At 37.8% G+C, this 15,167-nt stretch overlaps 2 protein-coding genes and 1 long non-coding RNA gene across 3 annotated transcripts; all 3 read left to right on the top strand.

Moving 5' to 3' along the window:
* Positions 1-410: 410 nt before the first annotated feature.
* LOC126632528 (protein indeterminate-domain 7-like) lies at positions 411-3,722 on the top strand. The gene is made up of 4 exons (XM_050302952.1): positions 411-704; positions 839-1,336; positions 1,623-2,019; positions 2,515-3,722. The coding sequence occupies exons 2-4, from the start codon at positions 1,147-1,149 to the stop codon at positions 3,524-3,526; spliced, it is 1,599 nt and encodes a 532-aa protein (XP_050158909.1). The 5' UTR covers positions 411-704; positions 839-1,146; the 3' UTR covers positions 3,527-3,722.
* A 5,271-nt stretch (positions 3,723-8,993) lies between these two features.
* LOC126631795 (uncharacterized) lies at positions 8,994-10,916 on the top strand. The gene is made up of 3 exons (XR_007626457.1): positions 8,994-9,042; positions 10,460-10,550; positions 10,754-10,916. It is a non-coding gene; the product is annotated as an uncharacterized LOC126631795 (long non-coding RNA).
* Positions 10,917-11,151: 235 nt separating this feature from the next.
* LOC126632623 (ATP-dependent zinc metalloprotease FTSH 5, mitochondrial-like) lies at positions 11,152-14,206 on the top strand. Its single transcript, XM_050303074.1, has 4 exons — positions 11,152-11,177; positions 11,317-11,516; positions 12,629-12,753; positions 13,121-14,206. The coding sequence occupies exons 1-4, from the start codon at positions 11,152-11,154 to the stop codon at positions 13,625-13,627; spliced, it is 858 nt and encodes a 285-aa protein (XP_050159031.1). The 3' UTR covers positions 13,628-14,206.
* The last annotated feature ends 961 nt before the right edge of the window (positions 14,207-15,167 follow it).

Raw genomic sequence — 15,167 nt, 5'->3', positions numbered from 1 at the left:
TAATCAACTTCTTATCATATTCTATCCTCTCTCTCTCGATCTATATATATCTAGTGTGCTGTGTGAAATCTTGCTGTAGTTTCACTTGGTTGCTTTATTTCTACTTTTATGACAAGGGAAAGGTGGGGTGATTTGAATAAAAAGGAAACTTAAAAAGCTTATACAATAGAATTTAATTTGTAACGGTGATGTTATTTAGACACACAAGACTGACAAATTAGCTAGCTAGTTGGCAGCTTGACACATTTTCTAATACACAGGTGAACCTTACACATAATGACCACATATATTAAAGAAATTGTTATCAAGCATGTCAATTTTGTATGTTGAAATATTGAATTTGAAAAGATGAATAAAATTATTTAACAAGTAATTTGAGGGACTGGGAAGAGAACAAAGGAAAAGACAGAAAGTGCACGTCAGAACAAGCCTGTTGGTTGGGCTGTGGTGGTGGATGGGTGTGGAGCTCCAAAGGGAATCCGTTCTCATCCATATCTCGCTTTCTCTCTCTCTCTCTATTTTTCTCTTTCTCTCTCTCTCATGCAAGACATACACATGTCTTATAATTAGTCTTTCTGTTTATGACACAAAATTACCTGATTTAAATTATACGAAGGTTTTTCCTTGAATTTTTCTTGGTGTTTGTCTGCAACTCCACTCACCAGCAAGTGGCTCTTGCAGACATAAATTTAATCAAGAGAAAGGTTGGTGCTACTATATGCTAGCTAGCTACTTGAAAAGTTCATGATTCTTATTTTTCTTTAGACTTAATTATATATAGCTCCTTTTTTTTTCTTGTTAATTCTCTCTTTTCATTACTGGTTGAATTTTCTTGAAGGGTTTGATGGTAGAGAGAAGATAAATCATGAGGAAGAATAGCTAGAGGAGAAAGGAATTGATGGGATTTGTGTGAAGCTGAATTCATCTGTTCATATTCTTTTTTACATATAATTATTTTCTGAATTAGGGTTTGCAGTCAGATCTAAATCCTGTCACGTACAGATATGAAAGTTTAGATCTGTTGCTCAATTAATCTTTCATGAAACTGTCTACAAATAATTGTTGTCATCCTATCCTATAAATACAAAAGTATAGCAAGTCCTGTAATTTAGAGTAAAGGGTGTTTTAATCATCAATAAAGGCTTGATGGTGGATGAGAATATGTCAAATTTGACTTGTGCTTCTGGTGATTTAAGTGCTTCTAACTCAAGCATCAGAAATGAGTCATCATCTGCTGGCACAGTCTACCCTCAGCATTCCGCATCCTCAACACAAATTCAGCAGCAACAAGCACCGCCACCGCCAAAGAAGAAGAGAAATCTCCCAGGCAACCCAGGTCTCACCAAATCAAAATTAATTAGTAATTAACCAACATTGATACAGAGAAATGACTTCTGCATATCTACTTTCTCCTTCTGCATATTCTGTTTATTCTCCGTTGATTTATTTAAAGCTTTTATTCAATTCCAAAGTCATATATAAACATGAGTGTACATGAGGATTAAAGGGTCCGGCAAAATCACATCCTTTTATTTATATACATCTCATGCATGTTAATTTAATTGTTTATTTATTTATTTTAGTTTTGGTTTTATATTATTAAAAATTGAAATTTTGAGCAGACCCGGATGCTGAAGTAATAGCCTTGTCTCCAAAATCACTGATGGCAACGAATAGATTCGTGTGTGAGATCTGCAACAAAGGGTTTCAAAGAGAGCAAAACCTTCAGCTTCACAGAAGAGGGCACAATCTGCCATGGAAGCTAAAGCAAAGGACGGGGAAGGAGGTGAGGAAGAAAGTGTATCTATGCCCGGAACCGACATGCGTCCACCATGACCCGTCGAGGGCTCTTGGGGACTTGACAGGGATCAAGAAGCACTTCTCTAGAAAGCACGGTGAGAAGAAGTGGAAGTGTGAGAAATGCTCAAAGCGTTATGCTGTTCAGTCAGATTGGAAAGCGCACTCCAAAGTCTGTGGCACAAGGGAGTATCGATGTGATTGTGGAACCCTTTTCTCTAGGTAAGAGCATTACAGGTAACTAATTATTAAAATAGCACTAACAGATAAAGATTATCACTACATTAATTAGTTTTTAAGAAGCAACAACTTATGATTAATTTCTATAGAACTAATATCTGTACTAGAGTGATTAACTAGTTTTCAAGAGTATCAAATACTGCAAATTAATAGCGGGTATCAAAGGATAACCTTGATAATACAACCTTTGTGAAATGAGAGGGAGAGAGGGAGAGAATCAAGCTAATTAGCTTTTGAGTTGTGATGGGTAACATATATAAAGTGATTAGTGTAAGAACCTTTAATGTGTTACACACATACACACATCTGCTATTCTCTTTTGTCCTAAAAAAACAAAAAGAACGAAAATACAAAAAAGTCCATATGTGAGAGAGAGAGGAAAACACTGTTTAAGTTACTTTTCGATGGTTGTTTTTTGCTTGCTCTTTTTGTTTTCTTGTGATTTGTTTTTTGATGATGGGGTAACTCTGCGCACAGGAGGGACAGTTTTATCACACACAGAGCCTTTTGCGATGCTTTAGCACAAGAGAACAGTACAAGCACTGCAGCTGCCAGATCAGCAATGCCAGCCTCAATCAACCCTATTCTCTCCTCACTCCCCCATATCCATAGCCATGGCCTCCAAGCTCTATCAGCTGTCAAGAGAGAACAAGATCAGCATCAGCATCAGCACCAGCACCAGCAGCACCAGCACCCGCAGCACCTTCCACCGTGGCTTTCTTGCTTGCCGGAAGGTGGCGAAGCCGCCAGCCTCCCTACTATGAACCTCTCTGCCTCGCCATTATTCTCCACCTCTTCATTCCAGCAATATTATTCTTTTGACCAAAACCCTAACCCTAGCGGCTCTTCTACTACCCTACTCCCCGATAACTTCCAAGTTCAACAAACCCTCGCTCCCCCTCACATGTCAGCCACCGCCTTGCTTCAGAAGGCATCAGAAATGGGTGCCACCATCAGCAAACCCTCCCCTTCCCCATATTTTCTCAAACCACCCACCCACCAATCCCACCAAGCTCACATGTCCAACGAAACTTCGCGTGACCAAGCAATTCTATTGGATGATGGGTTTGGAAACAATGAGAGTAAATCTTCACTCCTGCATGATATGATGATGATGAGTGGCTCTCAGGGTTTTCATCATGATCGTCATCAAGTCTCATCGTCATCGTTCGGAGATCACCCTCAGCAGCAGCAGGCTTTCAATGGAATTATGGTCGACGGTAATTTCGTCGAGATTAATAATAATAATAATCCTCCACAGAATTATAATAAACCAAGAAGTACTGACAACAACAACGAGGGTTTGACAAGAGATTTCCTGGGACTTAGAGCGCCATTTTCATCAGCAGCATCACATGGCGGCCATGGAGATTTTTTCAGTATTAATATGGCAGGGCTGGATCATCACCATGTGAGTACTTCTTCTCCAGCTGCTTATAACAACAATGGCCCGCAGAACGATCAGAACCAAACATCGTGGCAAGGTTAGTTTGGTCATTTTAAGCATGCAGTCATTACTTTCCCTTCTCTGTAGAGAGAGAAAGAGGCCAGTTACAAACTTACCCTGTCTGAGGAATTCTTGAATCTTCTGGTAATAGGCTGTTTGAATGGTGCCCCAATCTTGCACTATTCGTTCTTTTTTTCCTTGCTTAATTATTTTAAATATTTGGTTGTTTTTATAATAATTTGTTTGCTTACTTTGCAATCAGTGTGGTTGCAAGCCACCGACAATGATATATCCCAACTTCGAGAAAATAATATTAAAATCAAACAATTGGTTGTAGTGTGACGTGGTGCTCTATAATGGATACATAAAACTATTTTTTGATTAGATAATTTGAATAAATTGTTTGAAAGTGCTTTTAAAAACGTATATATTTATGTTTGCAGAGAAAATTAAAAACTCTTTTGAGTTAAAAACAAAAAACAAAAACACGCTCAACATAATTTCACCATTATATTAATAGAGTTCTATTAATTTCTAGTTTGACTCAATCAAATCAAATATGTCCCTTAAATACACTCCTTCGCTTCAAGGAGAAACCTTTTATTCTAATTGAAAAGAGATAGTGGGTTAATTTTATTTTGCGGCTGCACTAAAATAAAAAAAGTCATGATTTTCTACGTAACCAATGTTGAGAATGAGTCTCATATTGACGAAATGAGATCTTACATAAGCTTATAAAAGAGTTTGACTATTCCTCGTATTGCCAATTGGTGGAATTAAGCCGCTCGTAGTTTTTAGAAAATTTGGGTTAAAGTGTTTTAAGTGAATTTGGCTCGGAATAAACCTAGAATTCGCCTTGGTTTTGGAGTTTGAGTTTGCTTCTAAGATTTCATACTAAATTGCCTACGCACCCACGTAATTCGTAAATTGGGTTTATTTGCGTGGTCCTTGGAAGTTAATGAAAGTGGTCTTTTAATTATTATTTTTTTCTTGACTGTGCAATGTTGGTGCTGTGGAAGAGGATTCCACTTTGGGATTTAGACTTCTTTCCTTGGACTGAACAGCACAATAGTGGTCTCCTGACGGTTTGGATGTCGCGGCGCCATGAGAAACACTTGTGTACTGCTTCTCTTATTGGACACCAAAAATGGAATTGCATATGCGCTTCTTTGGTTTGTGTTTCGACAGGAAGCAATAAGAGTAGGACCTTTCTTGCTTTCAAATTTCTTTGCTTTGCTAAATCATAAGCCTTGTCTTCATGAAGGAAATTATTTTCTTTCTTTTTGTTGTGTAGCAACGGCCCCACTCCTTTCTGGCATCAAAACTTCACTCACAATAGCACTCTCTCAAGCCCTTGTTTCCTTTTTCTTATTTTTTTAATTTTCTTTCCCTGACATTGCATCTTGCTCTTTATTTTGTTGGCTGACTCTTCATGTCAAATACAACCGAAAAGAAAACCGATCTTCCTCTTTCCTATGACCATTTTCTTCTTTTTTGTCGCCTTTTTTCTTTTTCTTTTTTCAAACGATAGATTTTGTTAGATTAACCTCTGACGGGTCTGAACCTACACTGTCATACAAAGGCTCAACACCTTTCCACCACTGTAAAGTAAAGTGCCACTTGCTTTTGCATTTGAGCAAATGCGCAGAGACAGCGGAAATAACAGAGACGTTGAGCACCTCTCTCTTCTGCCTCTTCTGCCTCTAACGCACCCAGAACGGAAGGACCTGTGCCACTTCTTCATCACTCGCAAGTCTCCAATTGATTGCTTCATTGCTTCGGTTTCATCCTCTCCTATTGATATTTGCAGGATCGAAAAGAGAATAAAATTTGGACGAAACTTGTACCTGCAACGTTAGAGGAAATTCCTTGTCGATTCCCTGGGGTATCGAACAAGGGGATCGGAGGACAATAATATGATACATGATTTCTCTGTCTTCATTTCCTTTTCGGAAGAGGGGAAACAACCGAGGAACAGCACCCTCAAAGAGTTTATGAGAAACGTAAGCAAAGTGTTTTACATAAAGAGGAGTTTGTACCTTGAATTTGCTGCTGTGGAGCTTTGATTATATCGACTCTTGTCGTAGCACTTGCACTTACGATCACGGATTGCACTTTAGATCTCCTACATTGGACCACGTCGGATCTTAACCCCATCCACTATTGGGCTACAATGCCATGATTTTTTTTTATGCTTCAACACTTTAATTTACTGGTAGATGAATTCAAATTTGAGCGCAATAGTTGTCAAAGTAACCAAATCCAGATCTCTCTACATTAATCTATTAAGTAGGTAACTTTCAATTTATGTTTCAGATTAGCGGTAACAAAACCTAAATTACTATTAAGACAATACTTGCATTCTCGATCTGAAAAGATCAACTTGTATATGGCACATACCGCCATAGTAGCATCCCGTGTTAATCATACATGGTCACATGAAGAGAAACTAGTCAACGATACATGGTCACATTAAGAGAAACTAACACATTTTTTTGTATTATTGGAACGAGACGTCATAGTGGTGATATACTGCTATTAAGTTGTTCTCCCCAAAAAAGAAAATGCACATATCCCACCCTAATAACAAGCTTTATATGAACTTGTTTCAGAATTTGTGATGTATCCAGATTATCAAAGGAACTATAATACAATTAGTGACCAGACCAAATACAGTACTGAGAAAGATTCGAGAGTAGTGTACTGCAGTACTGAATATTGATGTGTTCATATCATATACATGTAAGCTTTTTTTTCTTTCCGGAATATTGTATATCTGATTTACATGTGCATGTTCAACGCAAAAAGTAGATGCCTGTGCAGTGCGCAGCTGCTCCATAGCTCTCGTGTTAGTTTCAATCCCGAGGCTGTGAAAATATAAAAGCAATGTACAAACCCCACCGAGTTAGCATCTCCTTTGGAAACTGATCATGTTCATACTGCGACTTGTACTTGTGACTACGTTTAGTAAAAAAAAAGGTTTTACAAAGCTTATACATTGTAAAAGTGTTTGTTGAATAAACACTTATTCATGAAGTACTTCTCAAGTTTTTCCTAAGGAACGCTTGACTTGTTAATACAAATTTCAACAATTTACTATAAAAGCACTGATAAAATACTTCGTACATAAACATCTCAAATGAATCCTAAGAGATTGATGCTAGAAATAAGTTATAATACGAGCTCGTTTGGATGTGCTTTTAAAATGACTGAAAGAGCTTTTGGTGAAAAATATTTTTGGAACCAATTCTTAGTAAAAATACAAGTAAATTATGGAAAAACACTTGGTTTTGGAACCAAAAAACATTTTATCTAAAAGTACATCCAAAAACGCTTTCAGTTATTTTAAAAGCACATCCAAACGAGCCAAATAGAGACAAAAATATGCCATTGTGGATGTTTTCTTTCTTTTCCCACCCCTTGGGCCTTGGCAACTGGTTACTTGATGACTAAGGATTTGGATTCGGCCGAGGCAATGGTCTCATTTATATTGGGTTGTTGGTTCAATCACTTTATGAGATTATATGTAGTGTCAATCACAATCACAGGTCCCAGAAATAACCTTATGAAGATTGGCCGGTGAAATTTGCACCACATTCTAGATTCTAGACTCCCGTTTCCCCACCTTGTTTGATAGACTGTTTTTATTTCATTTACTTTTCGTTTTTGATTAAGAACCAAGGCAATGATGTAAACTTTATTAGTTTTAAGTTTTGACGAAAGATAATGACAAAGAAGAATCGAATATATGACATCGAGATTAAAAGTAAATATTCTTTACTATTTTAGCTACATATTCTAAGCTTGTTATGCATATTTGCTCAAGAATAAAATGATATGTCTATCGAACCCACTAGTACTACTTGAGCTACACAATACACATTCTTTGTTTGCTAACTTGGGAGGCCTTAAGTTCGACTATTATGAATGACGAATTTAATATCTAATTATAATGACCAACTCATTTTGTTACTTAACCCAAATCTCTAATCCTCGGTATCGTTTGTAGACAATGCTTGTGTAGGAATACTTTCCATACCTCCAACTCCAAAGCTAGCAATATATAGCAAAATTCCATCAATAACAATTAACAAAACCCCAACAAAAAAAATAAATAAATAAGCGGACGATGAATTTCAGGCAAAAGAAGGGTCGGTGTCCATCCATGGAATCCATCCCTTCAAGGGCAATGTGGAACTCCAAATTTCCACTCCTCCGGGATAAAATGGTGCTAAAATTATCCATCCTCGAGGCTAACATGGAAATTTTCCCTCTAATCACGCTCCTCGGAGGCTCGGACCCTAGTATCTCTCTCCTCAAGCCTCCTCCTTTCAAAAGCTCCGCTCTTTCCCCATTTTCCTTCTCATTTGCTCGCCGTCAAAACACCACCGCCAGCTGCTGAACCAACCCATCAACGCCTCCGGAGTTGAGTTAGAGAGATAAACATGTTGGAAACTTTACAATTAGCAAGAACCCTAGATCACAAATGTAAGCACATGTATCTGAGATTAGTGTGACCTGGAGCAGCCATGTGGAGAATAACACCAAGAAAAGAAACTTTCTCCTACTCGCTGTATCCTTAGTACTCTACTATTGATAGTGCTAGGTTTCTGGATAGAGTTATATTATGTGAGCTGGGCCTGGGACGCTTTTTTTTATAGACACAAACCATAACTAACTCCCACTTATCATGCGGTATGCCATGCTTCCATGTCTTTTATCCTGGTTCGAAATGTGAATGGGGTTTGCCATGTTTCCATGTCTTTTATCAGAGGGGGTGTTGAGAGGGATCGAAAAGTGCAGTCGCACATGGTTCTAAATTTGAAAGGGTCCCCAAAATTTTTATCATCTAATATTTATATGAAATAATGTTCCAAATTTAAAAATTGCTTTTATTATGTAATAATGTTCTATATTTAAAAATTATTTTTGTTAGCACTTTAAATTTTATTGTGCACTCCTTATAAACGTAATTTTTTCCTTTTAAGTATAAAAATTTGGAGTATAATGAGATATTTTGAGTACAAATAATAACACCTTAAAAATGGTTTTTTTTTTCTTTCAATTTTATCATATAATAATGTTATATATTCAAGTGAAACTTCAAAGTTAGAGCTTTTGAAGTTTTTTTTTTTTAATTTTAATTTTTTTAAGATTGAACTACTTTTGATTATTTAGTGAACATTATGTTTGTAGCTCTTTATACTTATTATTAATGACATTTTTAAACTTGCAATCAATGAGTGCTAAACTTTATTTTGATTTAAATAATTGTTTTCTAGCGTGAATACATTGTCCTACCTTTTTTTTTAAACTATCTTGAGGAATGGCCCTTTTATAAATTTCGCATAGAACCCCCAAAATCTTTGAGACGGTCCTATTTTTAATCATGTTAACCTAAATGTCCTCAAAATAAGGGTTGGGTTGTGATTTATTTTCATAATAACTCTTATTAATTCTTCTTATCTCAGTGTATAAGTCCAAATTGGTCCCAACATAACAATCATACATTTTCGGTCTTCAAGCAAGAGGTGGCTTTGAGGCGCCTGGTCACTCAGGTAGATTGAATCTCTCAGCTGGGGGCTCCCAAATCTATAGATTTTATGCAATTGTCAGCTTTTTATATGTGATAGAGTTGTCTTCCCAATGACATAGTACGTTTCTTTTAGCTGATCTCGGAAACCCTAATTCCTGCATTTTGATTGTTTAGGAGTTTGGTAATTAGGTTAATTTCTGCACCCATTTTGTTCATATTTACGGTGTTGCAGTACACGGGTTTGTTTCGGCTTGAGTCTTGTGGGTTTACTATAAGGAGAACGTTGGAAATTTGTAATTTAAAAATGTTAAAATCTGTACCAATTGGGAACCCAATAGGAGATGGACTCCTTACGAAAATCGGATGTTATCTGAATTTTCCTCTCCTCTTAGCTTGGTTCTATCTATCAGCAAATGAAGGAAGAGTTTGTTGTCAACTCCTTTTAGGTGGTATAAAGGCCGATTATGATCGGTTGGGGTTGGTTGTTCCTTGGAATAGGAGTTTGTGTACAGTGGCGGATTCAGGAAATAATATTAGGGGGGTTAGTAAGAATGGCGTACGTAACGCGTAATTTTTTTTTAACAGAAATAACATGCATATCGTCATTTCATCGAGTTTTGGTAGGCCTGAAGTTATTTGGAAAGGCATATTTAATGCTTCATTTGCGTGGATAACTAACATATTATGAGGCTGCTCCCATATGAATACTTAACAAGGAAACACACTTATCTTGAACACACTAACAATGTTTGATATCATTGCATCCCATTAATATGTTTGTCCAAGAATGATGATGCTTTGTTATTCTCTGAGATCACCATTTCATTTACTTACATTTTTGGATAGTTTTTTAATTGGTTCTTTTTTTCTGTCTACAATTGTAATCACAACTAACAAACAAGCTAGAGGTAAATAATTTTAGGACTAGACTATAAAAGGGCAACACCTCTCTAATGCATTTTATCAAGCAGTTGAAGGGCATATATGAAGGGCAACTCCAACCTTTAAAGGGATAGCACCTAAATTATCCATGAAAATTCACCGAAATTCGAAGGGTCAGCACTCAAATTATCCCTGGATATTTACTGAAGTTCAGGGGGTCAGCTGACCCCCCTGCGCCTTAATGCATCCGCCAGTGTTTGTGTAGTCATATTTTAAGGGTTGGGTCACCTCTTTTGATCTTAAAAAAACTGAAGAGGATTGACATATTTGTTGGGAGGAAAATGACTATACCATCATCCAAATCCCTCCTTTTCCATCATTGAGAACTTGCAGTATTTATTTATTTATTTTTTCACAGAGAACTTGCAGTTAATGCCTTAATGAATGCTGTGCTCGAGGGTGGTTTTCCAATAGATGGAACCATTTAATTGTCTTCTTAGACATACTTTCTGTTGTTTCTTCGGGCTCTTTTTAACTCTATGTTCTTTCGTTAACAGGTTTCAAGGCATCAATCGGAGTTGGGACAACTGACAAAAGTGGTTACCTGAACTTATTTCCCTGCCAACAGGTTAGGAGGAGGTGCCGGAGGTATGACATATTCAAAACGTTTTGATTGGAAAATTTCTTTTGTCGTTCATTTTAAACTTGTAAAGAATTATGTTTCTTGTTTACTATATTGTCAATTTTGTTCCTTTAGGTACTTCATTGTGTAGGTTTTAAGTGAACGACAGAATACTCTTCTCTATTATCTTCACTTATAGAAACGATCGCTGTCTTTTAAACTTATGCAGGGAATAAGTTTTTAAGTACTCAAGAATTGTTCAAGTCGAGTTATGTTGGCAATTTTGCTTGTAGAGTACGCGATACCGATGAAGCTAGTGAATTTCCTATCTAAAAGAACTCTACCATTGGAGGGATTATGAAGCAGTGATAAGAGCATTTTAAAGTCAACCATCATATTACGTTCCAACTCTTCAGCAGTTTCTGACTATGTGAAAGCATTAGTAAGAGTTGGCAGGCTGGATGAGATGAGTTACTCACGACATTGCAGAAAGGTGGGTAACGGGTCATGGTTATGTTTCCTTTTCAATTGTTTCTACCAAAATTTTACCCTAGTTTGTCTTTATCTTGTAGACTTGTCTGAAAGTGTGCTAAGCTTATGGATAAAGTAGAGTTTATATAGTTTTAAATGGATGACGGTTTTGTAGTACCCTGGTTTTTTAGAATTAAATTCCCTTTTTCTTGTGTTAATTTACAGGGGTCTGAACTTCTGTTGAATTTTCTGTGCAAACAATGTTACGCTTAGCACATTTTTATTGGAGTTTTTTCACCTTGACCTGGCTTATAAATTTAGCCCCTTGTCTACATCAGTTCTCAGGAACGTTGGAAAATCAACAGAAGAAGGCATTCTTGGAACTGAAAGTGATCCTATTCATGTGGTGGCTACAGAAGGAGGTCAGTTTAAAGAGCTGCTGTGGTGTACAATTCGCACTATCGCAGTGGCCTTTCTTTTGATATTTGGTATAAGAGAGTACACTGAGGATGGAGAAAAAGGTATTACCATCTCTTGTTGCTGCTTTAGGCTCTTCTGCCAATTGATTTTTTTTTGGTTGGACAAGAATGAAGCTTCATTAATGAAAGAGAAATACAATTTGTGTTAAGAAAGGCCTAAACCTAAACAAAACACAAAGTCCTACACAACAAAGCAAACATAAAAAAGAAACCAAGCTAAAAAAAAAAAAAGCTATTACCCCAGCCACAAAGGGAGGCCCACACAAATTTAGGCATGTAGGCTACAAAAGAAGCAGTGAACAGAAAAACCCTAATCTCCAAGTGCCAAAACTCAGCCACCACCGCCACAACCGCTGCTACCTCTGCGAAGGAAGACATCACACCAAACTGAAAAATGCACTCTAACCAAAAACTAGATCTGAGAGTATTAAGCACAGTCAATCCACCAAGAGCCCAAGCCTCCATAACCACACCTGCAGGAAAAGTCACCAAAAGTAACAGGAGGAGGTGGAGGGCCAAGGGGGTGTGTAAAACACCCTTGTTCCTACGTGAATCGTTCCACACTTCACCCAATTTTTCCGATAAGCCGGATTGACAGTGAGCTATGAAGGTTGGGCCTAGAGTCAAGATAGAACCCAACACTCTGAGATCTAATTCTTGGTTAAGAGTTGGAAAAGATGAAGGGCAGGAAGAGGGAGGTAGGAGAAAAGGATGTGATGGGGAGGGAGGAGGGGGATGGCGGTGAGCAGCAGTTGGTTGAGGAACGGGTACAAAAATGAGACAAGAGCTCAGATATGAGACATAGCTCATAAAAAAGCATGGAAACAGAGAATAAAAGGAAGAGAAGAAGGAAAAACAAAAGAAAGGAAGAGAGAAATGAGGATTGCCACCGACCCAAAAGCCTAAGGCTAGGGCCGGCGGCTTAGAAGGGGAAACTTTTGGAGCTTTTTCAAAGAGTGGGTTTTTAGAGAGAGAGAATACGGAAATATAGATTTCTAACGGTCAAAATTAGAGCTAAGAAATATTCTATGCGTATGAAAACAAAAAGCCTTTTGCCAATTGATTAAGATGCAATTTTAAAATTGCATCATTTTAAGATGCAATTTTAAAATGATGAAAGTTTTTCCTTTTAATTTCGCCTTTCTACATTTCAGCACTCGGACTAGATAAGGAAGTTCAACCTAGCATGGAATCAAACACAAAATTTAGCAATGTAAAGGGTGCTGATGGGGCTAAATCCGAGTTAGAGGAAATCGTTCGTTATCTTCGACATCCCAAGGTAAATGCATCAACGTTATGTACAGAAGAATATGTAAGAAGACCTTTTAGTCATCACCCCCAGTCTCCTGATTTCTGGGGTGGGGGCAATATCATTGCTATTTCATCCGATATAAGATGGTGATTTTGGAAGTGACCTATTGGGGCAAAGGGCTTGAAATGGTCTCGATTCACTCGATAAAAATTCCCTCATTTGCATTGTGTTTCTTAAAATCAATTCAGGAGTACAATCTTAAAAAACCTTGATCTTGTGGAGAAGATGATATGCCAAATCCATCTTGATTGGTGCCATTCGTTTCCAATGCTTGCACTGTATTTATATTTTTTGTACTGTAGGGCGTGCTCCTTAATCATTTCCCTTGTTGCAGCGTTTCACTCGTCTAGGTGGCAAGCTCCCAAAAGGTGTTTTGCTTGTTGGTCCACCTGGTACTAGAAAAACCATGTTAGCAGGAGCCATTGCTGGAGAAGCAGGGGTACCTTTCTTTTCATGCAGCGGCGGAGAGTTTCAAGAGATTTATGTTGGAAGTGGCTCTAATCCCCCAAGCCTTGCAAGTGAAGGCTATGTTATTCGACTCATGAAACTTGCTCAAATGATAGAAAGAGCTCGCTTGCTTCGGGTAGGGCAAAGAGATATTCTCCCATTATGTGTAATTGTAATGAAACCCTCCTCCATGTCAATATTTGGAGTCCCGTATTCTCCCATGCTTCGGGTAGGGCAAAGAGATATTCTCCCATTATGTGTAATTGCAATGAAACCCTCCTCCATGTCAATATTTGGAGTCCCGTATTCTCCCATCGTCCCGAGCATCACGAGATGGCACTCCTCCCAGAACTCTTTTATAGCAAAGAGAACATTCAGAGTTCCAATCACGTAGTTATTCTGCGTGAATACTGCTCTTGACCGATCAATCATGGAGTAAGGGGCAGACCGCTGTTCCTCGAAATGGACCTCGGAATCAGGCTCAAATGATTTGAAGGCTTCTGACAAGAAGTCGAAATCACAAACATCACCAATGTAGAGTTCAATGGACTTTCCAGTGAGAGCTTTCCAACAACGGATACGATCATGGATGGAGGCGATTGGAGTCAGGGAACCAAGACCAAGCTGATGGTCAAACAGACGGCGTACAAGGCTATCAACAATGGCAACCTCATAACCCTTCTTGGAGAGGTGAAGGGCTGTGGCCCAACCACAGTAGCCATCTCCACCAAAGACCATTACTCGCTGTGATTTAAATCTCCACCGGAGCTCTCATTGGCGCCATAGCTGGGTTCATTTGGGGCTTCCCTACTTGGAGAGAGTGTGGTTGCACGCACCGTGCAAGTACCACCAGAGGAGAAATTTAGAGAGCAGGAAGTTGAAAGCAAATGTGCCATCAATGTGTTTGCTTCCTCTTATACTTTACTGATATTCACATATACCTGCAAGGCATTATCCAAACTGTTAAAATCCTTCATTTGTTTCTTTGACAAGACGATATATATTCTAATCTACTCTAATATAAGGATTCGAACTTGGGTTCAAACTGCGATAATCGAAAATCCGTCTGTTTAAGTCCTAATAAGTTTCATGTAGTGATTTCATGACAGCATAACAAAGAAAGCAAATATTTCCAATGCAGCAAACACCCAATAATCTTTTGCACAGAAATATTCACACCTAAAGCATAATTCTTTAGACACCCCATTACATTTCTATCAAATTTACACTCTTTTGCTCTCTCTTCAATTTAAGGTTAGCAGGCATGGACTTAGTGCCTAGGCGTTAAGCGGGGAACCTAGATGGTTTTTTAAATTTAGAAAAATTTATTACATGACATAGAAATAAATGCCTATTTATATCTATAAAAATATATAATTATATTAGAATACATAAAATGCAAAATATAAGTTACCTATTGGCTATTGTCATCACCTAGACCTAGGCGACTTAGGCGCATTCTCTTATTTCTCAAACATCTAGAGATTAATTATGCCATCTAACACCTAGGCAAGACGTAAAAGGAACATTGGCGGGGCCTAGGCAGGAATTTGTAGAACAATGCTTCAATTAAAGAACATAACTAAACTAGCTTGAAAGTCATGGAACAAAAGCAGAACAAATAAAAAACTTAATTGAGAAGATAAATAAAAAATAAAAAGAAGTATTAGAGTGAGTTCTTACTGTGACAGGATCAGCAGAGGTTGTGGGAAATAAGTGTGATGAAGGGAGGAAGGAGAAGAATCGAAAGCACATAGGTTATCCCTTTTTTATTCTTCTTGTAACAAACGATATTATCTACATTAAGAGAGAGGGAGTAGGCTTAGTCTCACAATGGGTTAGTAATAATATGGTCCAAATTCGCCTTTGGCGAGAATTGAACTTAAGACTTCCCACTTACAAGTGAAAATGAATACTACTAAACCGTAGTACTA

The sequence above is a fragment of the Malus sylvestris genome, chromosome 8, assembly GCF_916048215.2.
Source record: "Malus sylvestris chromosome 8, drMalSylv7.2, whole genome shotgun sequence".
Lineage (NCBI taxonomy): Eukaryota > Viridiplantae > Streptophyta > Magnoliopsida > Rosales > Rosaceae > Malus > Malus sylvestris.
Note: the sequence above shows the minus strand (reverse complement) of the source record. Positions and strands in the feature narration are given on the sequence as shown.

Excerpts from the sequence above, each read along its gene's own strand:
- LOC126632623 (XM_050303074.1), top strand. The coding sequence starts at position 11,152 with ATGGATGACGGTTTTGTAGTACCCTG. Across the intron at positions 11,178-11,316 it reads GACGGTTTTGTAGTACCCTG|CCCCTTGTCTACATCAGTTC; the intron begins GTTTTTTAGAAT and ends TTATAAATTTAG. Across the intron at positions 11,517-12,628 it reads CACTGAGGATGGAGAAAAAG|CACTCGGACTAGATAAGGAA; the intron begins GTATTACCATCT and ends TCTACATTTCAG.
- LOC126632528 (XM_050302952.1), top strand. The coding sequence starts at position 1,147 with ATGGTGGATGAGAATATGTCAAATTTGACTTGTGCTTCTGGTGATTTA. Across the intron at positions 1,337-1,622 it reads AAATCTCCCAGGCAACCCAG|ACCCGGATGCTGAAGTAATA; the intron begins GTCTCACCAAAT and ends AATTTTGAGCAG. Across the intron at positions 2,020-2,514 it reads TGTGGAACCCTTTTCTCTAG|GAGGGACAGTTTTATCACAC; the intron begins GTAAGAGCATTA and ends CTCTGCGCACAG.